The sequence below is a fragment of the Aythya marila genome (assembly GCF_965140915.1).
Source record: "Aythya marila genome assembly, chromosome: Z".
Classification (NCBI taxonomy): domain Eukaryota; kingdom Metazoa; phylum Chordata; class Aves; order Anseriformes; family Anatidae; genus Aythya; species Aythya marila.
In genome coordinates, this window is record NC_139080.1 from 27636253 (window position 1) to 27660268 (window position 24016).

At 36.8% G+C, this 24016-nt stretch overlaps 1 protein-coding gene across 3 annotated transcripts in view; it reads left to right on the forward strand.

Annotated features, from left to right (window-relative positions):
- Nucleotides 1–23732, forward strand: part of ZNF366 (zinc finger protein 366) — a 38089-nt gene extending 14357 nt beyond the window's left edge. For 2 of the 3 annotated variants that reach the window (XM_082783327.1, XM_082783328.1), the window contains exons 2-6: nt 3663–3732; nt 6248–7565; nt 9813–10004; nt 15770–15944; nt 18613–23732. In XM_082783327.1, coding sequence (XP_082639453.1) covers nt 6267–7565; nt 9813–10004; nt 15770–15944; nt 18613–19148 — 2202 coding nt within the window. In that variant the 5' untranslated portion in view covers nt 3663–3732; nt 6248–6266 and the 3' untranslated portion in view covers nt 19149–23732. Of the gene's footprint in view, nt 1–2112; nt 2172–3662; nt 3733–6247; nt 7566–9812; nt 10005–15769; nt 15945–18612 lie in introns of those variants that run through there. The other variant, XM_082783329.1, reaches the window with a different exon arrangement.
- The last annotated feature ends 284 nt before the right edge of the window (nt 23733–24016 follow it).

The following is a 24016-nucleotide window of genomic DNA, read 5'->3' on the forward strand; positions in this document are numbered from 1 at the left end:
TAATTTCCCAGGGAGAAGTGAAAAGACACTGAACTCCTTAGTACTATCATATTAATGTAGGAAGAAAAAACCTGATCTCATCCACTTCTCATTTTCAGTTATTCCAGACCATTTTCATGAACAATTGTTTACTTGTTCCCAATACCAATTGTATTAATGATGGCAATACAAATGGGGAAGAGAAATATATATGGCAATACCTTCATCTTGACAGAGTTACCCATTTAAGCAGACATATCTGTCTCATAGAAGGTGTGGAACAAGAAGCCTTATCTCAGAAGACAATTAAGATGATGATTAGACCATGGACTTAATCTGACACAAGATCTACTTGAATGTGAGAGAAAACAAATATTTGTAGAAATGGTATTGAAAAAGAGTTGACTAAACTTCACAAAGTCTATTATTCCAAGTTCAAGCCTGTTATTTTAAGGCTTCCCCAATATTTGTGTGTCCCTAATCAGTATCTGCATTCATTGATTTTGGATATTTTCCCTAAATTCATGTTTATTTTTGCAAGGCTGTCCAAATTTTTTCCTCCTCCCAGATCCACTTTGTGGCACAAAAAATGTTCTCATATTATAGAATGTAATAGATCTCTTATATTAGCTTCAGATAAGAGAGCATAAAGAGTTCAGGGCTGATTTGTATATTAACATATAGCCAATTTGTATATAACATATACTCAGCTTGTGTACTCACTTTGAGTATATTACTATATAGTCAGTATATGTTAATGGAGCACATTTTTCAAAATTGTGTGCAAGAAAACGTGGATATTGAAGCCAGAAAAGATGAATGAAAAATAAAATTTCCATGGGCTTCGTTAATGATTAAGAGTGTAAGGTTGGCTCTGATTTTAGAGAAATTTTGGTTTAGATTTGAGCACGATCTTTTACCTCTGGCCCTCCTCTAGTAAGTATAGTCACTAAAGCCTAGAGTAAATAAAATGCCTTTATTTGAAAAAAGCTGTACAAATAACCAGTTATCAAAGAGCAGTGATAGTTTGAATCAATATCCAGAAAGCTTAGTATTGAAATAACTAAATCTTTTGAGCATGTTTACAGATTTTGCATTGTTCACGGAGGCAGTACCTACAAATAACAATCTGACTGTACAAATGCAAGCAGATGCATGCATTTTACAGATACAGAAAATTATCATAATCCAATCCAACTACTTATTCAACGCAGGCCATAAAACCAGCAAAACAGATAAGAGACACTTGAAAACTAGAGGTTAAAAAGTCCACTTCATTATTTTCCAACTCTGAAATTATGAAACTCCCAAAAGAAAAAGAAATGAGGAACGGCAACATTATTGTGGGACTTCACTCATACACACAAAGCAGCATGAAAGAAGATATGAGAACAAGCAAAAGGGAAAGAAAAAAAAGGCTTATGTTGCCATTGAAGAAAACTAACAGGGAAAATCTTAAGGAGGGATCAGATGTATACCAACTAAAAATTACTTGATTACCAGTAATGGATATATTCACGTTTGTATAGGTATTCCTGGGATTTTTGAAGTCTGACAAATACCTCAAAGAAGTATAGATTTGGTAGGGGACACTGCTTTGCTGCTGAAATGAAATTAATTCAGCATAGTAAAGCTCCATTATTCAGATATGGAGACTGGTGTAAGTTTTGTATAAATAGCAAGGGAGTGAAAACTAAGTAAAGATTTTAGTGTTTAATTGAACAACTGTATGAGTGAATACATTTTAAAACAAAAACTGTACTGAAGGGTGAACCAAATGAAGGAGATCCTGTAAAACCTATTAAGCCAACCACAACCACCTCTGTAATAACATTTTTTTTTTGAAAAATAATAATAATATGGTTGCTCAAGGAGGCTCAAGCTCTTCAACTGATCAATTTTGGCTGAAGAAATCTAATAGAGTGTTATTTGTCAGTGATCCTCACCAAATCACTGTACAGGAACAGATATTAAATTTCATTCTTTTCTTATAGATGCCAATCTTTCAGGCCCCAAGAGGAAACTACAGTCATATATGTTCATCAAACACAGAATTTCTCTTCCAGCTTAGAGAAACTGGCCTGTTCAGCCACCTTTAAACTTCCTACAATCCGTTCTCTTTCACCGTCATTTGAAATAGCAAACACAAATGCAAACCTTGTACTAATTAACCTGTTTCCCATTGTTAGAAGGTATGTATCACTTTCACACATCTTGGTCTCATTTCATGCTTTTTTTTTTTTTTTTTTTAATGGTTCCACTGCCCAAGAAAAAAATCAGAAGAGTAGTAGTCTGTATTTAAGCTGGAGCAGCTTCATAGCCTCACATTTGTATTGCTGGGATTATTATTCTTCTATAGATAGAAGGCACTTTCATACAGGAAGCAGAATCTTGGTTCTCTTGAAGTCTAAAGAAATTTTACTGTTGACTTCAGTAGGGAATATTAACTGTGGACTATAACAATGAGTGTACTTGCAGAGTGAATAGCATGGTTTACACACTTTGTTTTTTGTTTTGTTATCCTTTGTCTTTAGAAATACGATGTCTGGAAATGAGAAAGTAAACGGTAATTCATATTCTGTGCTAAAATCTCTTCCTCTTTCAGGGAAGTTAACATTATTAGCTGCTGCATAGGTAGTCTAATTTGGAAATAACTCCACAACTATCTGCGTTCTCTGTAGACTTGCTTTTCTGAAAGGTCATAGAAAGAGCTTATTTGTGGCTCTATTTTTCAAAATATTTTTTTTTCAAAATACACTTACTTATGTAGACATAAAGACATGTGAATATGCCTGTCTGTTCTGAAGAAATGATCCCTTTTAAAAGCTCTGGAGAGTTGGGTTTAGGCTTTTTAAATGTTTGACTGCCAACATTGCATGGAAACTTTTGTCTCAGGGCACTTTCCACACCAAGGTTTCAAAACTGAAAACCTGGGATACTGCTGATAAAAGCTAGAATGTTTAATGTTATTCAGATTTAAACTGAACTCATTGTTTAGAATCATGACAGTGTTCTACATAGCATTCCATCCTAAATAACTAGGTGTTGAGCAAGGAAAGACTTTTGAATTAATGGTTGGATTTCATGATGTCGGAGATCTTTTCCAACCTAAATGATTCAAAGCCTTAAAGTGCTTATATAGGAAAAAAAAAAAAAATGTCCCTAGGGGATATTTAATATAAAAATTCATCACTTCCTACTCCTTTACTTATCATTAAATACTAACATAAGACATAACCATTGTCAGATAAAACAAAAATAATGGTAAAAGTACTATTAAGAGCTTAAAGTTCTGTACTGTAGTCATTTAGGACTCCTTATGTACGAAAGAACTATTTATCGCCTGGTGGTCAAATCTGCAGTCTCTTTGACATTTTCTCAGGACTCACATTTTTATGGAATTAAATTCTGATCACAGTGAAGATCGTGTCTCAAATTTAAATTAGCAAAGGTTTGCTACCAACAGAAAAGGAGATGAAATGACAGGCCAGATTTAATCTTTTCTCAGAGAATTTGTATGATACAGGGTTTGGCAATATGGAGGTAAAATAAAAGCAACAAGATAATATGCTTTTAGACTGTAAATCGGTACGTTTCCCCACCCTCTTGGATGCTCTTTTGTCTGATTATACATAACCACTCTGACTGTACTAATCACTAACTTTAAAAACTTTCTTTTGTAGGCTTGGTCCCATGATGTGTGTAGCAATGGACAGCAGAATAAAACCATACACTCAGTGAAAGCCACCAAAGGTTAGTTGTGCATGGAAATTACTGCTTTCTAGAAACTGCTAGCAGTTCTACAGCTTTTTCCATAACTCTGTGTTCCAGATAGACTGAAAATTTGCATAAAATAGGCTGTGGAAGAAAGAAGGAACTGGCAGCCAAGAGACAAGAGAGCAATTAGACAGAACTCACTGTCACTTCTGTGTATTTTTGGCAGCATTTCAATAACCTAACAAAGCCAGTAAATAACATAGCTGGGTTCTCAATTGCTATGAGCTTTCTGAAGTGTTTTATACTCATTTTGCTGCTAAAGAATCAGAAACACAAGATGAAAGACATTTGAGGGACAGGCCCATACTTTGAAGGGGACATTTTGATCTACAGGTATATTTTATGTTCAAATTGTGTGAGTTTAATGTTGATTATAATGAAATTTGAAAAAATACTTTTCCATTTTGGAAATAAGTGGAATTTTTTTTTTGGTATTCAGAGGATTTCTTTCCACTGCTCCTTTTAAGTAAGTCAAGCCTTTGTATCGAAAGAGTCTTCAATATCTATCTGTTCCTTATTCTGCCTACTGAGTTAGAGTGACAAAGAAACATATCTGAATGCATACTCCCTAACAGTCTTCTCTGTTATGAAATGTGCACACACACATTTACATATATTAAATATGCATATGTAAACACACACATGTATATATATAGTGTTTATACACACACATATGTTGAAATTCAATGATCTAAGGACAGAAAGTCACATCTTGGCATAGTTATTACAGTTACCCTAGCTTTAGTTGACCCTAGGCTGAATTGGTCCTTTCCTTTCCTTTCCTTTCCTTTCCTTTCCTTTCCTTTCCTTTCCTTTCCTTTCCTTTCCTTTCCTTTCCTTTCCTTTCCTTTCCTTTCCTTTCCTTTCCTTTCCTTTCCTTTCCTTTCCTTTCCTTTCCTTTCCTTTCCTTTCCTTTCCTTTCCTTTCCTTTCCTTTCCTTTCCTTTCCTTTCCTTTCCTTTCCTTTCCTTTCCTTTCCTTTCCTTTCCTTTCCTTTCCTTTCCTTTCCTTTCCTCTATCCCAGATGTCTTAATCAATTTAGAGATCCTACATTTTTTCCTTTTCTGTGCATTAGTTTATCCCTTTGTCTAAAGTTTCCATCTTAAAATTTTGTCACTGAAACTTTGGTTTCACACATTATTTCAAAGGTAGTTTGAGAATCTACCCCATTAAATGGAAGTACTCTGTTTGCAAGCAGGTTTTTAAGAAGCCTTCTGTTGTCTACAACCTAACTAGGTCACAGAGATGTTCTTTTTTAGGAGCACGTTTATCCAGCATGGAACTTCCCGAAAATGAAGCATGAGTGTTTTATTACTCTAAACACCTTCAAACTTGCCACCTGACATTTCCAAGAATGGTGCTATAAATTGCATCAACATGACACAAGTGATAGAGGGAAAATATGTCAAGTTTTCCAAAGTAACCCCTGCTTGGTTTGACAAATGCATGTAAATAGACACAGGCATACACACATATACATTTGGATAAGAGCATCCCTACAGAGCCAAGGCAAAAGGTAGCAGCTTTGTTTAAAATGAAGCAAAATTTAAAACAGGTATTTCAGATTAACTCAAAATTCAAAATAAGTTTTCTATACAGTCAGTGGAATACATTTTGACAGAGTATAATTATTAATCTCCCGTGTCACATTAGAAACATTAGAAAGCATCTGAGCATTCTGAGGTGTCAGTTATTCTGGAAACTTCGGTAATTGTTGAAATTTGTGCTCCTGTTTAGAATAAAAACAAAACAAAACAAAACAAAAGTAGATTATGTCCATAATGCAGTTCAGACAGTGGTCAGAGGCTTTCCTCCCCTAAATCTGCCAGGTAAATATCACTGGGATTAAAACAAAGAAAATAAATTAATCTCCGCCTTCTTATTACAATACAAAGTGAGAGAAGCCAGGAAACACGGCACAAAACCTGATGGTACACAGTGTCCTTAGATCACTTGGCCATTGTTTTCTCTCACAGCAGCACATGCTAATGATACAAAGAAGTTTAAAGTCTTTGGCTTTGATTTTTCATGTCACAACCATAATAAATGTGCACATTATTGTTTGTATTGCCATATCCTTTAGATGCACCGCCAATTTCTAGGGCCTGTGCATGTGCAGCCAAGGACAGGACTTTGCCCACAAATAGCTTGGCTAAATTAAATTAAGCAGAAACATTGCCACACAGAATCAGCTGCTAAGTAGACTGTCACGGTACAACGTGTTTATGTTACAAAGATATTGAATGAATCAAACTGGAATTTAAACTGCCATTAGCACCAAAGGAAGACCAAATATTCTTTTTTTCTCCACAATTTAATTCTGCTTTAAATGCTCTTCACCTTTTATGGGCCTAAGCAGGACGTCCTCAGGTGTATTTAATTAAAAAAAAAAAAGCAACCTCCAAACCAATGAACTAGACAATAAAGTGTTAACCCCAGGAGAACAGGAAGAAATAAATATATTTGTTTGTCTATCTGTTTGTTTGTCCTAGGGAACCAAAAGAAAGAAATATGATGAAGAACGAAGACACAGGTTTTACTGTGGACAATACACAAACCTCTCCCTTTTCCCGCTGCCTGCAGCCACTGAGCCCTGTTACAAAGCCACACAGAACGACACAATTTGGTGAAGAATTCAGACAGCACCTCTCACATTTCCGCTATGGCCCTCCTCCTCTTGGAGACATGGAAAGTTTTCAGGGGTCCTTAGAAGGAGGGTCTCGGAAACGAAAGAGCATGCCAACAAAAATGCCTCCTTCTATTGCTCTTGAGGGTTCCTCATCACCACCCCACAGACCTGAAGATCAAAATGATATAGGGTCTTCCAGTCTTCCCTTGGTGTTTCAACAGCCAGTACAGCCCAAGTACAGTTCCCAGATGATTGACCTCTGCAACTTTGGTTTTCAGTTCTACAGAACTCTGGAGCATTTTGGAGCCAAGACCATTAAGCAAGAACCAGTGAAGCCTAACATGGCATGGCCCAATAGTCCAGCATTCATGCAGGCTCCTTACCCCTATTATCCTAAAGTCCATCCTGGCTTAATGTTTCCTTTTATTGTGCCCCCAAACCTTCATTTCAGGAACCCCATTCAAATGAAAAGGCCTCCAGAGCCACCCTTCAGGAGGGCAGAAGTGAGAGAAAGTGGTGAAAATAAACAGAAAGTGGAAAGAGTAGATGTCAACCTTCAGATAGATGACAGCTACTACGTTGATGTTGGGGGTGAACAGAAACGCTGGCAATGTCCCATGTGTGAGAAGTCCTATACATCCAAGTACAATTTGGTCACCCATATCTTGGGGCACAGCGGCATTAAGCCACATGCTTGCTCCCGATGTGGCAAGCTTTTCAAGCAGCTGAGCCACTTGCACACTCATATGCTTACACACCAGGGCACAAGGCCACACAAATGCCAGGTGTGCCACAAGGCTTTCACTCAAACCAGTCACCTGAAGAGACACATGATGCAACACAGTGACATCAAGCCTTACAACTGCAGGATCTGTGGCAGAGGTTTTGCCTACCCCAGTGAGCTGAAAGCACATGAGTCCAAGCATGAGAGTGGCCGAGAGAACATTTGTGTGGAGTGTGGTCTTGACTTCCCCACCCTGGCCCAGCTGAAGAGACACTTAACAACCCACCGTGGCCCAATACAATACAATTGCACTGAATGTGATAAGACCTTCCAGTACCCAAGTCAGCTGCAAAACCACATGATGAAGCACAAAGACATCCGTCCCTATATCTGCACTGAATGTGGCATGGAGTTTGTGCAGCCCCACCATCTCAAACAGCACTCCCTAACTCACAAGGTAAGCCATCACATGTTGTCTTCTCACCTTGTATCAGACAGTAGCACAAAGATTACAGAATGATACAGAATGATACAGAAAGATTCACCTACCTCCTCAGAGGGAAGGTGACCAGTCTACAAAGACTCATGCTGGCCATTTGCCAGCAGTAGGATTTTGTGCAGAGCAGAAGTCTCAGCAATACTCTCAACAATGGAACCTAGATGTCTCTGACAATCTCAAGAAAGTAAAATCAGAAAAGTAAAAGTAAGTTTACTTTACAAAAGTAAAAATGCAAAAATATTTTGGTATAAACAGGACTTTATTTAAACCACCTGTATTGCTTCCCATAATTGTGTTCACATCTCTCTGTTTCTGGCTTTTATTTTCAGAATGACCTTCTGTGAAATAATTTGATTTTGCAGAGCTGTCTAACACCTAAAAGTTTTAACAGAAATTTTCTTCTGAAATATATATGTATTCTTTTGCATCCCTTAATTGGGAAGTAGGTGGTATAGAGTAGGCTGTATGTATGTGGCAGAAGAAAGCATATTATTACTCATCAGATTTTGAAGAATCATTATGAGACATTTAGGGAAAAAAATACACAAAACAACACAACAACAAAACACAACCTAAGAAAAAATCCTGTTTGTGTAGAAATTATTCTAAATGCCAGTTAATGGAAGTGGACAAAGAGGACCATAATCCCAGCCAATTTATATCAAGTGGCAGTCTTACCGTGGCTGTCAGTAATGACAGCTATGTCAGTTTTGACTAGGAGTAGGCTTTGGAACACATCCAGAAAACACCACTTTAAAAAATGTGAAAAATATAAATGCTCCATTCAAGAATGTCTGAAATTGTTATCCACCATTATAAAAATATGATAAATGCATACAAATGACATATTTTATAAAAATTGCTTCCAGTTTTGAATATGTTTTTCATTTAACACATGAATTTTAGATTTATATGAAAAACAGTAAAAATACAGAAAGCTAGAGGCACATTTTCTTTTGAACAACCTCTACTTCCACATTTACTTTTTCTTCTTCACTATTCTATTACCATTTCTGCTCTCTTTGGAGATTCCCTGGTCTTTGGATTTACCATACAAAATTCTACTAATTTAAAACATGTTTTTTTTTTTTTTTTTTTTTTTTTTTTTTTTTTTTTTTTTGTGTCATAGGAAATGCAATGTCCTTGAGCCTTTAGAGAGCTTCTGCTTCTTTGTCCACAGCTGCAGGTGGATTCAGCTGTGAACATAATTAACAGTACTTAGCTGCCCAAATGCAGCCTCAAATCGGATAGCTGGATGCTGAGAATCGCTGTGGGTGTTCACCGTTTCAGATCTGCAATTAACTCTATAAAAACCACTGAGTGGCACAAAAGAGACTGGCATTTCATGTCTTATTTGTAAATGGGGCTTGCAGGATAAATAATTGCTCTTGGCACTTCACTGGTAAATCTTCACTACTTGCAGCAAGTTATACTCAAACTCCTAAAGGGTTTAGTGGAAAATTCATTGATTTTTGTAGCATGGAAATGACTCTGAGAAGCTGGCAGCTAGTACATACATGTATGACCAAGAATACTGATCTGTTTATTGGTAAATTGATTATATAGTATAGAGAGTGACAGAAACATTCTGTGACCACCAGAATAAAACAGGTTACTCCACTATGGTTAATGTAAGTCCCACAAAGAGTAAAAAGTATTTTCTCTTCAGCGAATATAATATGTAGATCATTATTTGGTGATATTGCTTAACTACTTCTCAGCTATTTCTGATTATTTTCATTTGCTTCTTCAAAACAGGGATAGATCTTTTTTTTTTTTTTTTGGAAGCCAATGATGTTAAACTACCATAGTCAAGCACTTCTTCAGTCTCTTAACTGGTTAACTTTTAATCTTGGTCCACAAGTGTTCACATTTGACCAGTACCTTACACAAGCTGTAGAGAAGGAAAGAGAAGCTGTGCAACTGACTACGTCTCATGGATTTGTAAATTTAGCAATGGAAACAAAACTCCTTATTTCATCAAGCTTAGATTTTATTTTCCTTCTCTGCTTCTCAGACTCTTGTAAGAACTTGCCAAGAAAAAAAATGTGTCCATTACTAGAGCAAATAATGTTAAAGGCAAAATAATTGCTTACCTGCTTTGCTAATGTAGAATGAACAATTTATATATTGTGAAATGATCTACAAACCATTCATTTTTATTATTATTATTATTTTTATTTTTATTTTTTTTCCCTCTTACAGGGTGTGAAAGAACACAAATGTGGAATCTGTGGCCGGGAATTTACTCTGCTGGCCAACATGAAGCGACATGTCCTGATCCACACCAATATCAGAGCATACCAATGCCATTTGTGCTTCAAGAGCTTTGTGCAAAAGCAGACTCTCAAGGCACATATGATTGTTCACTCTGATGTCAAGCCTTTTAAATGCAAGGTAAGTGTATCTCCTTTGATGACAGAGGCATAAACTCATAGAATGTTTCTGGAATATTACCACATTGTGATATGAAAGAATTAGAAAAACAAGACTTGCTAACACATTCTATGGCTATATTTAAATTAGCATAAAATAGTCCAGTTTCCTTTCTTGATCCAGGTTCTGCTTAGGTAGCACAAAAGAATGGAGTTAAGTGTCTGTGATTTACTTGCTTCCCCTTCAATATCAATAACGTTCGTCCTGTAGTATTTTTTTTTTCCGCTTAGTGAGCATTGAAATGCCACTGAGGTTTGAGGACAATAAACATACCTGACATTTGCCTAGTACAGCCACCCAAACAGAAGTTTAAGTGCTTAATAGCTTGAAACACTGACTAAACACATAGATCCTGCACCCCACAGAGGACCATGGAAAAGCAGCAGCCAGCAGTTCACACAGTGATGCTATGCAACAGTTCAGGGAAAGACTCAAAGAAAACCACAGCAAAACAGAACTGCAGAATGGGCCAAAGGTTTTGGCTTTGGTTTTCTTGACTGCACTCATCTCTAATCTTTTCCTTATGGATCATTCATGTTTATTTTCTTACTCAGTATTAGACACTACATCTGTCCTCCTTGCTGTCTTTTTGGTTCGTTACTGTAATCATACCTGGTGAAGCCAGAGACTGGGTTTTATTCCCTCTTTGGTCTGCTCTAAGATACGGAGAAGAGAATGTTACCCTGTTTATGCCTAAGTAACGGAAGTTTGGTCTGGAAGAGATTTCTAGAACTTTTTCATCCAACATCTTCATGGAATTAAATATTTTCTTAAATTGAGTCTTTCATTCAGAAGCACAGTGGGATGAAGAATTTTTAATGGAATGATTCTCTCCTGAAAACCATAGACCTTCAAAATATCATGGGAAAATATTGCTTTTATAGTAGTTTTAATAGAAAAATATCAGAGTTATTATTTCTGAATTCTTCATTTTGTTTTGATAACATTGAAGTGTTTCACTTTGAAAAAAAAGGTAAAAACAAAGACTTTCAACTTTAGCATTTTGTTTTATTTCTATTTATATCCTATTAAAATATTATTTTCTATACTAACACTTATTCTATATTGATAAAATAATTTTTGTTACTGAAATACTTGGGTAGTTCCATGCCAAGTCTGCTGGAGACTTTCATTCTTTAAATACACCTGTAACCCTATGGCTTTGTTCCCTTTTGATCTGTCATCCTATGACCCCTCACATTTCAGAAAAAGAAAAAAATCTGTTGTTTGATAAGCTTTTCTGGATGTAGTATCTTCACAGAATCATTAGGATCCATGCTATTTCTGAGAAATGTGTCAGTTAGTTAGCTGGAAGTTTGTGTTCATGCTAGGATTTGATGATGACAGGCTATTAAAACTTGGAGATGTCAACAGTGTGAGTCAGGAACTGGAGTACCAACAGTGTGTTTTCCAGCCAGTAACAAAAGCTTTTTAGGAACACCTGTTTTTCTTATACATTTTTTAATTCTTTGTCCCCACCCAATGTTCCTAGGAGCGAAGAAACAAGTAAGCACAGTGAACCAGCTTCATCTGTGGCTGTTGGTTTATGAATCAACGTTAGTGTCCCTGAACTTAGTGAAGATCTTGCTAATAAGCAAAGGGAGAACTAGGGTTTGCTCTTTGGCATTAGGAACATCCCTCGCCTCCCTGTCAGAGCCCTTGAAAGTCTCACAAGTATTTCTGGCTGGTATTCAGAGGGTTAAGGCAATGACCAGATAGCAGCCTTTTGGCACCAAGCTCCTCCTCGGCAGAAGGAAGGATATAGCTGTATGAACAGCCTGCTTAACAATGGCTCACATGTCCCCGGGGAACCGCCTGCAAATAGATTTCATCTTGCTTTCTCTTGTACTTTTCAAAGCTTCCTGTTTTCTCACGGTCCTTTTGGACAGTTTACAGTCTTTCTCCCTCTCCCTCTCTCTTTGAGGAAAGGAACACCCTTCTTATGAAGAAAGAAAAAAAAAAAAAAAAAGAATGCAAGGGAAAGAGAGCACAGCAGTAGTCTTTCTACTTCACCACATGCAATGGTTTTCTTTACCTTTTTCTCACAGAAAGAAAAAAAAAAAATGAAAGAAAGAAAGAAAGAAAAAAGAGGCTTTCCTATGTGTCTAATCACAGCTAAGCACAGACTATCTGAAATGAGGGAGTAGCAAAGAGCTGTCCCTTCTGTTTCCGCATCCAGCTGCAGGCTGGATCCGTGTTTGATTTTTCTCTGAAGAGTGAACATCTCTGTAGCTCTTAAAGGCCGGGGTCTATGCTTCCTTCTTTATTTTTGTTTTAAACAAAACCACTGAGTATTTCTGAAAGAGTTGTACCAAATGGTTCAGAAGTGCTAATTCTGATTTGTAAAGGAAGCTCCTCTGAAATTAACAGTTGCTTTAAGCGATAAAGTCGGTAATGTTCCAGACACATAATAAAGAATGTAATCAAGCTTTCTCCAGTGCAGCCAGCCAAATGCACTTCACAGCAGAATTTTTGAACTCCCTTTCTACTACTGTAAATATGCAGTTAAAGGTGAGCCTAAACAATTCTGGTTTACAGCCACAGGTCAAAATATCTTCTTTGCCAAGTAGGAAGTTGCTTACATATTTCAGATGAATTGGGCTCTGCTCTGGTGCTGAAGAAAGGTAGTATGAGACATACTCAGTCTTCATTCCCATTTGGTAATGTTTTTTTAGAAGTTCCAGTCTATACCACTTTTGCCCATTGCTCATAAAATTGTGGGTTTACATTAGGAATTAAACCCAAAGAAGATATGAGTTATAAGTACTTTTGGAAGAAACAAAACAAGACTGACAAAAATAGCAGGGTTATACTTCATGCAGCGGTTTAAGAAGACAAAGTCTATTGTTGAACTAATTCAGCATTTCTTGCAAAATATACTAAAGTCTTTTTCACCAGCCAGTGCATCAAAGTGTGTTCAGCAGATTTACAGCTGAGGTTTTTCTCTTCAGGATGAGAATTTTATTTTGTCTTTACTGGAGAGCCTAAGGTCTGCAAGCAACTATGTTGTTTGTTTTTCCAAGCTCTCTTGCGTGAATGTTACATCCCTCTGAGTGCTAAGATGCTCTGTGGTGACTTCTGGAGACCTCTCCCATGGCTTTGGGTCATCTTTCACATCGTTCAGCAGTGGTCCCAACCCTGTCCTGTCAGAGAGGAAGAAAACATTTTCCCCTTCCTAGTTTGGTGTGCAGATTCAGGCAGTGGTTTAAGAACTGGCTGTGAATTTCAGCTAGCTCTTAGCTGCTGTCTTCCAGCATGTGAGCTTCAGAACAGCTCCCTTCACCCTCTAAATCATGGGCATTCATCTGAAACCCATCTTGTGTGTTTTGAAAGGGACATCTTACTCATATACCATGCCACACAGAACCATCATTCTGAGAACAATTCCCATATCTGCGTTTCTTTCACTTTCCTGCCACACCTCTCTACTCTGGCACCATTTCCTCATGTCCCCAGAGGACACTGCAGGATGGTAACACATTATGTGTCTCTAAGACAGTGCATGACTTTGGGAAATTGAAAGCCTACCCTCTTTATTCAGACACACAAAACCATTATGTTGTAAGAAACTATCCTTTAGGAGGTCCCCTCTCCTGTTGTGATAAAGAAAGAGAAATAAATGCTGATAAGCCAGAAAAAAAAAGCTCCTACTAGACCAAACTTAATACTCAATACTTCATAAAGTATTTTTATATGCAAAATAGGTTTTCATGAAGTACTCTAGCCCTTCACCTGTTCAATTGGATTTTCTTTTCTTAACAATATAGATGAAGAAGTGAAGACCTAGCTATCAGAAAGCAAAAGCTAGTGAGAATGCTGGTCAGCCCCAATACAGGCAGATAACCATAAGCCTCCTGCTAAGAGGTTGTAGAGAAGTATTGGTATCGACATTCTTATAGACAGAGAAATATTGATGTTTCGTATACAGTTTAAGCAGCTGTAAAGATCCAATCAGCTGCTCTTCTTCCTTGTGATTTTTCTGTGATCCTCGGTGCTTCTTCTCTTTGTTTCCTCACAGCACTTTCAGAAGACTTTTGGTGCATTCTTTTCACTGAATATAAGTCATCAGCTCTCTTTGAATGCAAAGGAGAGACGGTTCTCTTTCCTGAGTGGATGGATGACCCTTGGAATATATCTTATTTTCATAGATTATTAACTCATTTTCAGCGGCTATTTTTCCCCCCCCACTTTCTCTGTGAGCACTTTGCTGATAATTTTTTTTTTAATTATTATTTTTATTTTTTGCTAGAACATTCATTTTAATAAAGTCACAGAGAGAAAATTACAGAAATAATGCAGCTCTAGAAAATACATATTCAAGCAAATGAGCATTTCCAGAAGTTTTCTCTTTGAAGTATTCAATCAGCTCTAGTTTTTATTTAAAAATAATACTATTGAAAATTTTTTTATTAGCAAATTTGTTCCATTTTGGTTTCAAGAGCAAATGATTCAATACTACTTCACCTAGGTTCATTTCACTACTTAGGTTTCATTCAGATATTGCAGCTAATGGCTGTGTGAATTTGAATCAAAAAGTACTATGCCCGACCTTCTCTACTGCCAAAATAAATTGAGTAAAAACTTTGTCAGATTAGACCATAATTTGGTGGAACCTCAGTAACTGCTTTTTAATCATTTTCTCCCAGAAGAGTACACTCCTTGAAAAATAAAATAAATTACTCAGAGATTCTGGCTCACATAGTAACAGGGATGGTAACAAGATGACTTTGATGGTATGACTATTTGTCTAAAATCTTTCCAAAAAAGTGGTAAAAGTTGAAAGCAAACACAGAAGTTTACATGGGATGGAAACAGCCACTTGAATATGAATAAAATTATAAATCCTGATAAGGAAAGACCAGAAGACAAGTTAAGACTAGAAGCTTATAATAGTGATGTCAAAATTCCATGTCTTGAGACTACATTTGATTTATAAGGAACAAGACTACAAAAGGACCCATCTAGAAAAATAACAACAAAGAAGATAATACTTATTGTTTCATCAAAGGGAATCCTGCAAGATCAATGTCTCAAGCTGTCAGGAATGTGCTTTAGGGAAAGCTGAGTCATTCTTGCGGGCCCGCTGTTTAAATTCCAGCTTACTCACCAGAGACACCAAAACACAGAAGCTGGTAAACAGAAGAGGAGATGATCAGAGATGAATGTGGGGAGCAAGAAGCAAAGAAAAAAAGGAATTGCTTTTTCTGGCTTTAAGCAAAATGTGCAGTCATTTCCATTGCACTAAAGGAGAAGTGATATTCTGCCTGACTGTTTCATAAAAACCCTTCATTTTATCTTGTATCTGCATCTCTGCCTGACATTATTCTTGATTACTGGATAGATTCACAGACTACAAACTAAATAGCTCACTGAGACAGAAAGTTAAACTCTGAATTTCATTCAAGTGAAGAGCTTTTCAGGTTATGTACTGAAGTCTCCCCCTTCCTTAAAACAACATCCCCTGATTTTAGGGAATCTTTGACCATGTGTCTCTCCTACTCACCAAATTTTAAAAATGGCAGCACTGCAAGAAGCTCTAGATGGATGAAATTCAACTACATATTCTTGTCTTTAGTGTTTCACTTGTATCTTTGAAAAGAAAAGCTGCAGCCAGAAGAAGTTAAGGCTCAAGCTGAGAAGGATAGGTTACATTTGCCTTTAAAAATATTCTTCTCAGAAATACCCCTACAAAAACTAATCATTTTTATTTTTACTGTTTTTGACAGCTGTGTGGAAAGGAGTTTAACAGAATGCACAATTTAATGGGACACATGCACTTGCACTCAGACAGTAAGCCTTTCAAGTGCCTCTACTGTCCCAGCAAATTCACCTTGAAGGGGAACCTAACAAGGCACATGAAAGTCAAACATGGGGTCATGGAAAGAGGATTTCATTCTCAAGGTAATATTTATCAACAAACTTATTCTCTAAGAGGTTTGAAAACACACATCAGTAAGTTTGAACGGGCTTTGTACCACAGATCTACAATTTTATATCATAGATCCAATGCTATTGGAGGAGATTGAAACTCATATATCTGGGAGGTTATTATTAACTATCTATTTTACTGCAGTGTTACAGATCAGAGATACCCATCAAACCAGATTTCTGATGAGACAGAGGTACAGGCTGAGATGGAGCAATAGTTGGAGAAAAAATGAGACAGCACTTGTGAACACAAAGGAAGTAATTTCAGCACGCTATATTGCTGTTCTCAGGTGTTAGGGAGAATACAGTCAGTAGTGCTAAATCACAGGACTTATCAAGCCACACCAAAAGTTCTTGTACTTAAGCCCATGGTTCCCAGTCTTCATCACTTTGGGGATGGTGCAATATCCATAGTACTGCAGAGCTTCTTCTAGCATGTAGGTACTCCTGACACACAAAAGACAGTGAGCTGGTGGAGTCTCATTCTTAGTGAGACTAGCACATGTAGCTGGCCAAGGATATGCTTGGAGGATGTAGCTGAAAATGTATTGGCCTTAGAATCATTTAGGTTAGAAATGACCCTCTAAGATTATCAAGTCCAAACATTAACCTAGCACTGCCAAGTCTACCACTAAATCATATCCGTAAAGATCACACCAGCATGTCTTTTGAATACTTCCAGGGATGGGGACTTAACCACTTCCCTGGGGTGACTCTACAACTTTCCTGACTGAAGGTGTCGTTCCAATATTTCTGAACAAATTTTTCAGTTTTTGATCAGTTTGACTCTTGAATGCTGACAGACCACACCCTAGCAACCATTTTAAAGAGCACATTATTCCTCAGACATATCTGGTTAGAAATTTATAGTATTTCTCTCATGTTAGAGGTACATCCACATGTTTTTAACATGAGAATACATCATAAATCCATTCAAAGCTGACAGAAGAAAAAAGTCTGGAAGTTTTCACTTGTCTTTCTCATTGCTTATTGGATTCCACATTGGAATGGAAGCCTGAATAGCTCTATGTACAGGAGCCTTTCTGCTCAAGATACATTTATTCTGTGCCATATTGATACATCTGGCATTAATCGAAGGCTGTAAGCTCAAATCCAATTTGCAGAGACACATGAGAATGGAAGAAGGCAATCCTCCCTCATCTCAAAGTTTATGGGCTTTTGACAGTTCAGGGTATCTGGCAAAGTATTTCCTCCCTCTGACCCAACACATACACTTCCTAAAATCATGTGCACACATGCCAATGCTATCTAGAAAAGTGAAGGTATTAGGGAGGATTGTTTTAAGCATTTGAATAGTCAAGATATTTTGTTTGTTTAGACTGGATAAATAACTCTCTTGAGGGTAATAATTATTGCAGCCTAAAATTTAGGCTTTAATACATCCTAATGTGTATGGAAAACACGACTTGTAATGACATTTGGGACAAAGTTTACAAAGATCCTGACAAGTAATGCTGTAAATAGCTTTTTTTTTTTTTTTTTTTTTTTTTTCTTCCCCCTCCCCCCTTTACATCTCCTACCACACCATGCTAGTTACATGATTACTTGTAATTGAAGACAGCCTAAGTACAGTAATTCTTCAGTCCTTTAGGCTCATCAGACACAAAAAAATTGTAAAGGCTGCCACCTGCTCACGAGCCATTTTAACAAATACAACACAGTTGCAAAGTAACAGCTGTATCTAGAGAGGCTGTATAAATCCCGAAGACAATGAATCAAATTACTGAGAGGGAAAAAAAAATGAAAATCTAAGCAAGTAAAATAATTTCTGCTATAGATTTTTGCTGCTGAGTGAAATCCTCATCCCAGTTGTGTCAACATTTTTTAAATTAAGATGGACTGTACCTGTAATATCTGAATCTTCTCTGCATCCTGATAGCAACAACTGGGTTTCTAGCAAGAACAGAGAGGAGATGCTTTGACAAATACTAAGATGAAACAGACACAGGTCCACACTCAGTTTTATACAGTGCAGTTCAAAATTTTCATTTGGCTCCGATGATTTCCTCAAGCTGAAGCACTAACTAGGTCATGAAGCTTTTCAGTGGCACTGGATGAGAGCAAAAAACTTGAGGAGAGAGTAGGTAGTGGACTGATGAGAGAGAATTTTCTTTTCATTTTAGTGTAGAAACTTTGAACTGGAGTGTCCACCGAACAAACATCTTAACACATTTTTAATCTCTTCCACTCCTCTGGAAAAAAAAATGTGTAAAAACTAGAACTTTGATTTTGGCATGTGATGGTTTAGATCAAAGTGTTCACTAAAAAAAAAAATAGGAAGAAGGAAGTGGGTAGGTTCACTGGCAAAAATAGTTTACAAGAGGCCAGACACTTCACTTTTATTCCTAGCTCTCTCACTAAATGTCTGGCATGAACAGCAGAATGTTTCATGTGTCTTGACCTGGTTGTGAGGTGAATCCAATAGCACTGCTTTTAACAGCATCTCAAAGGGGATGTCATGAGATGTAAACAGTAAAGTGTTTGGACATAGCTGAGTGGAAGACAGAGGTAAAATGTCAAATAGAAGGCCACCTCAAATTTTCTGTTTTAATCATGTATCACCTACTAACATTTGCTATATATAAATTATTCCTTTTCTCCCCCCTCTTAACACTACAAGGTTTTGGAAGAGGAAGAATTGCTCTGTCCCAGACAAATGTCTTGAGAAGCTTGGAACAGGAAGAGCCCTTTGATCTTTCCCAGAAGAGCCAAGGGAAAGGAATCTCATTTCATTCAGATGGTGAGAGTGCCAAAGGAAGCTCATGCCAGGAAGAAGAGGAAGACAACTGCTATGAGGCAGAGCAGTACAGCCCTGGCATGTATCATCATGACAACAACAAGCTATATACACCTCAAGGTCTGTCTGGCAAACCAGACTGCATGATGAAGGGCTTCAGAGAGTCCTACTGCAATGAGAATGAAGAAATGTTAAGTGAGGGAGGACTGGAGAAGAGAATAGGGGATTCAGACAACCAGGAGAGCCAAGGAGAGAGAGACACCACAAACAATAAAGAACATCTGAGCTTTAGATCTTTCGAAAAGGCCAGACTTGGCCATTCTCTCTCTGATTACTTGTATTTCAAGCACAGGAACAAGAGTTTGAAAGAATTACTGGAAAGAAAAATGGAAAAACAAACAATGATTATAGGCATTTAAATGGACATTTTAAAACAGCTGTAAAATGAGAAACAGATAGCTTTTAGCATGAACTGTAATTTACCAAAGCCTGAAATTTTGTAGTAGTCTTTAGAAATCAACAGGCTAAATCAATAAAATAAATTAAGGTAAAATACGTACATGAAAACAATAAAGCAGTTAAAGGGGATAAAGAAATGCACTAGGTTTTAAACAATAACATTTTTACACTTATCCATTTGATGTATAAACAGACAATGGGGTGGGTACAGAAGTTTATTTTCCTTTATCTGTGGTGGTAGAGACTTATACAAGATTTTCTACTTATCAAAAGCAACATACTTTAGTGTTTGATTTATTATCTGTTTAAGATATATATGAACACTTCTAACCATAGGTGTCAAAAAATCTGAAAATAGTAAATATTTCACAGCATAAGCAAGAGAACTGTTAAATATGGTGTGCACGAAAGTGCTATCCCTCTCAGAACTAACACATCCACACTTTCATTTACTGCAGTGAGTATGTTAGTTTAATGACTTACAATGAAAAATGGGGAACAAATTAAGAAGAAATGCTAACTTTTTATGAGATAGTGAAGTGCAATTTTGTAAGGCTCTGAAAAGACTTGGTTTTTGTTATGGTCGCAGAAGCTTTTCCTCTGGCAAATGAGATGCTTGTATTTTGCTATGTTTCAGTCAGTATGGAAGTATTCATCAATTCTTCAAGTGAAATAGCATGGACAATATTGACATTTTATTCTAATGTCCGTTCACACCAATGCATTTAATGAGCAGCAGCAGCACGTAGCATTTGCAATTCTTGCTGTAATTACACACAAAACAAAGAGAGTCATTTCATTGAGAAAATGATGTAATTTTGCCATTTATCTCTTCCAGTTTATCTTGGCTAGCAAGCTTGAAATTATGAAGTCTGATCAGATTTTATGTTGGAAGGGATGCCAAAAAAGAGCCCTTACAGGGCAAGCAATACTTTACAGAGAATAACAGTTTTTAGATTTCCTCTTATCTGAGTCAGATTTTTTCCCTCATTAACACAGCTTGACCAGTGAGCTCCAAGCCTTACAGAAGAATTCCACTCATGCTGTTTTTAATGAGTCATTCCCAGCTTTATATCCTCTGATTCCCATACAATATAACAAAGTACATTTCATTAAGTACACTCCATCAATTACATGAGTTGTTTGACTAGCACCTTGATTCCCACATTTTCAAGATGTAAGACAAATGGCCCCAAGCCATTCCATTGCTTATAAGGAAGTAAAGATTTAAGTCATTTAATTATTCCTTTGTCATTTTGGGAACACATCTCAATAGTTTAAATCCCCCATATATGGTACATCATTTCCAAATATTACTACCTTCTTCACTTACCTGCCAAGCCCTTGATTCAGAATACCTTGTTGTAATGCTTAACATACTGTAAGTTATAATTAAATGTAAAGTCATATTCTTATGGCTTGCTAAGGCTAGAAGCCTGTTGCTGCAGCTCTCTACCATTATAAGAAACTTCTCACCTTACAGAAGTAACAATTCTCACACCTACCAGTTAATCAATCATATAAAACTGTGTTTGTGCAGTCTGAGCTTGCAGGAGATGGTTCCGTCTTTCAGTATTCAAACTTGGCGTAATAGAGACTCTGAATGAAAAGGAGAAAAAACTGTTGATGTGTGAAGCTTTAATGTACGGGTTGCTCTTCTAAATGTAATTAACTCTACAGCTGATGTACATACTTTTTTAAAAATAAAGAGGGTATACAAAGTTGATGTGGAATGTAAGTGGATTCAGGACAACTGAATGATGTCTTTCAAAATGAGGTGTATTTCAGAGGTACAGAGGCCATTGTTTTCAGTGAAGAGCTATTTTATTATATACATTTAACTTGTCCTTTGCTGCATAATAACTCCTTAAAAAAGGAGCCGTCTTTCAAGGAAATCTTGGTTGAGCAGAGGAATCAGAAAATTTTCCAGAGTAATATGTTCAGCCTCATTCTTTCTAGGACTACAGGGGAAAAGACCAAGTAGATATTCAGTGTGATCTATGAGATTGTCTCTTAGAAATGGGAAGAATTCCTGCATTTACCCTCCTTGTAATTATCTTGCCTCTGCTAGAAAAAAATCCCACTTACTCTCAGAAATGTCTCTTTAAGGTGGTATAGTTCCCAGCTTTGCAGTTTTTAAGATCAGTCCTCTCCACCTTTACAGCCATATTAGTTCCTATGATAAAATAAATATACAACAAAATCTGGAGCCTAGTTTTATATATATATATACACATATACACACACATATATATGTATGTATGTATGTATTTATATATTATATAATGCATTTTCTATAATTTCTGTAATGCCGATGAGTTGCATTTAGCAAGGCCCTGCAGTTCTGCCAGGCGTAAAGCAAAAATACAACCCTTTCATCGCAAAACATTGTTGTTTATAAAATGGAGAATGTTACAGGACAGGCAGACAATCCTTATCAAGAAAGAAACAAGTGGTTACATATCAAGACCATTCCAGAAAAATAGAACAAAGAAGACATTTTCAGCAGAGTTCAACTCCCATTTTCTTATGTGAACTAGTGAGCAGAATTTTCAGAAATGCCTGGTATAGTTCAGTCATCTCTCCCTGTAGCTGAAAGTGCTGTACATGAGAGGAGTTGGTCTTGAATTCCATGGAAAATCTATCTGTAGCAGATAACATCCTAACCATGAAAACGATGTATTCTAAAAGTATACAGTCCAGAGTACCTGTACAGGGATTTCCCCCATAAGGAAAAGTGCCAGAGGTGTCCTCATGAAAGTAAATCACTGGAAAAAAATCTGGTTGTCTGAATGATTAACCCACACATTTTCAATCTAACTTCCTCTGCAGCCAATTTATCTACTTCAATTCCACATCTCACTGGAGCAAAAGCAATTGACAACCATATACATACAGGAAGGTAGAAAGGAGTAAGGGTACCCAGAGTAGCAGTGCTATTTGTGACTAATTTGTAATGTGTATCACTTTTCTTACATTTTTCCTAGAAAGCGGATAATATTATATTACAATAAGACTTTGAGACTGTGCCCAGTCACATAGTCACACGAAGCTAATTCACAAGCACCCAAGGTTAATTTATATTGGAATAGCAAAGAACTCTTCCAAAAGCCTAAGTCACCAGTCAGAGGAATTGCAAACAAAACTGTTACTGAGATAAGGAGACAAGTGTCAAGTGACCCAGGCAAAGGGATTAAATGATAGTTCTCCCAACTGCAGAACATAATACAGCTGAGTTTATGACACTTGTTATAAAGAGGCCCTGGGGGACACATTAAAAGTGAAATAACAGCCTTCATTGTGAAGCACCTTGCTTTCCAAACATAAGTTATTTTCACACTATTTACATTGGCACCATTTTGGGAACAGACAGTAACAGCCTTTGGTTTTTAATAGCTTTGAAAATGCTTTATTGAAATTTGCTCTCATAATGAAGTTACTTCCCATTTCTAATTTCTGAGGGATTAGCTTCCTTGTTTTGCTTTGAATAGAGGCTCAGAAGCCCTGTAGAGCCATTGCTCCTAGACCTTTGGGCATTTTTTTTTTCTTTACTCCTTCCTAATCTGAGTCTACCTACCTTCTTCTTACAACATGGTAGGCAAAAATACATCTATATGACTCTTTGGTGAGTTGCGTTTTCAACTTGTGATACCATATGAAATTGAAAAGTCTTCACCACAACATCTATATTAAATCACATTCATACTGTTTCCCACCATTACTACAAAAAGCCTAACTTCATTCTCTTAGAAAGCTTCAGAGCAAATAAGAATGACCACAAACTAATACAGCAGACATACTTTACAAACCAGATGCTCAAGAAGCCCCACTGAGTAACAGTAAATGTACAACACCATGAGTTTGAGTAAATGAAGACATGTAGATTGTTAAGCTGGAGATTTTTCTGCTGTTAAGAGCAGCAAGGAGAGCTCTGCAAGACACTGTGCAGAACAGAATAAGTGGATGAAAAATCAAAAGCTGGATTAGTAAAATCAGAGGATAAAGAAATATGATGTATTTAGTGAGAAAGGTGAGTTGTAGGTAACTCTGAAATGATGTTTTGAGTTTGGCTACCTGGACTCAGCTATCTCCATATGAACTGGAGTTCTCCTGGCTGCTGAGCAGCCTCTAGCCTGTGATGGCAAAGAGAACTGCAATGTGCTCAGCAGCGCAAACAATAGAACACTCTATTTTAATTTTATAACATAATTTTATCCTGTGCTGTGTATTGCAAAACACACTCTTGGAAAGATACCAGAAAGACCAATTAATTCTGTTTTACTTGCCTTTTTATAACTCTGTTTTAGTCTCATGGCTATTCTTTGATTTCTCTCTTCATATTGTGCTGCTGGATTCTGTAGTTATGAGTGTACAGTTAAGAAGTAATAAAAGTACCATTGTTATTAAACCAAGAAGTTTTTCATAATTATTAACAGTTTTGAAAATAAGCCATGTCTGCTTTGCTGAACAACATGTATCAAAGCTAACATTTAATACTTCTAACAGATTTTGCAGATAATGTGGTGTGTATTTATTTCACATAGAACACTGGGCTATAATTTAAAACCCCAACTCAAAATATGGACCAACTATTGGTGAATATTCATTTTCTCTCTTTTCTTCTCAATAGTAAAAGCATATATGATGCATTGCATTAATTTAAACAAATAAATATATACAAGTGATGCTTCTGTACTATTGAAATTGATCTGGAGCTCTTGGCACCCCAGATATTTTATACACTAAACATATGGAGTTGGTCTCACAAGGCCATACTTCACTCAGCACCATTAAAGGGTGGTCCTTTTAAAGGAAAACCTAAAAGAAT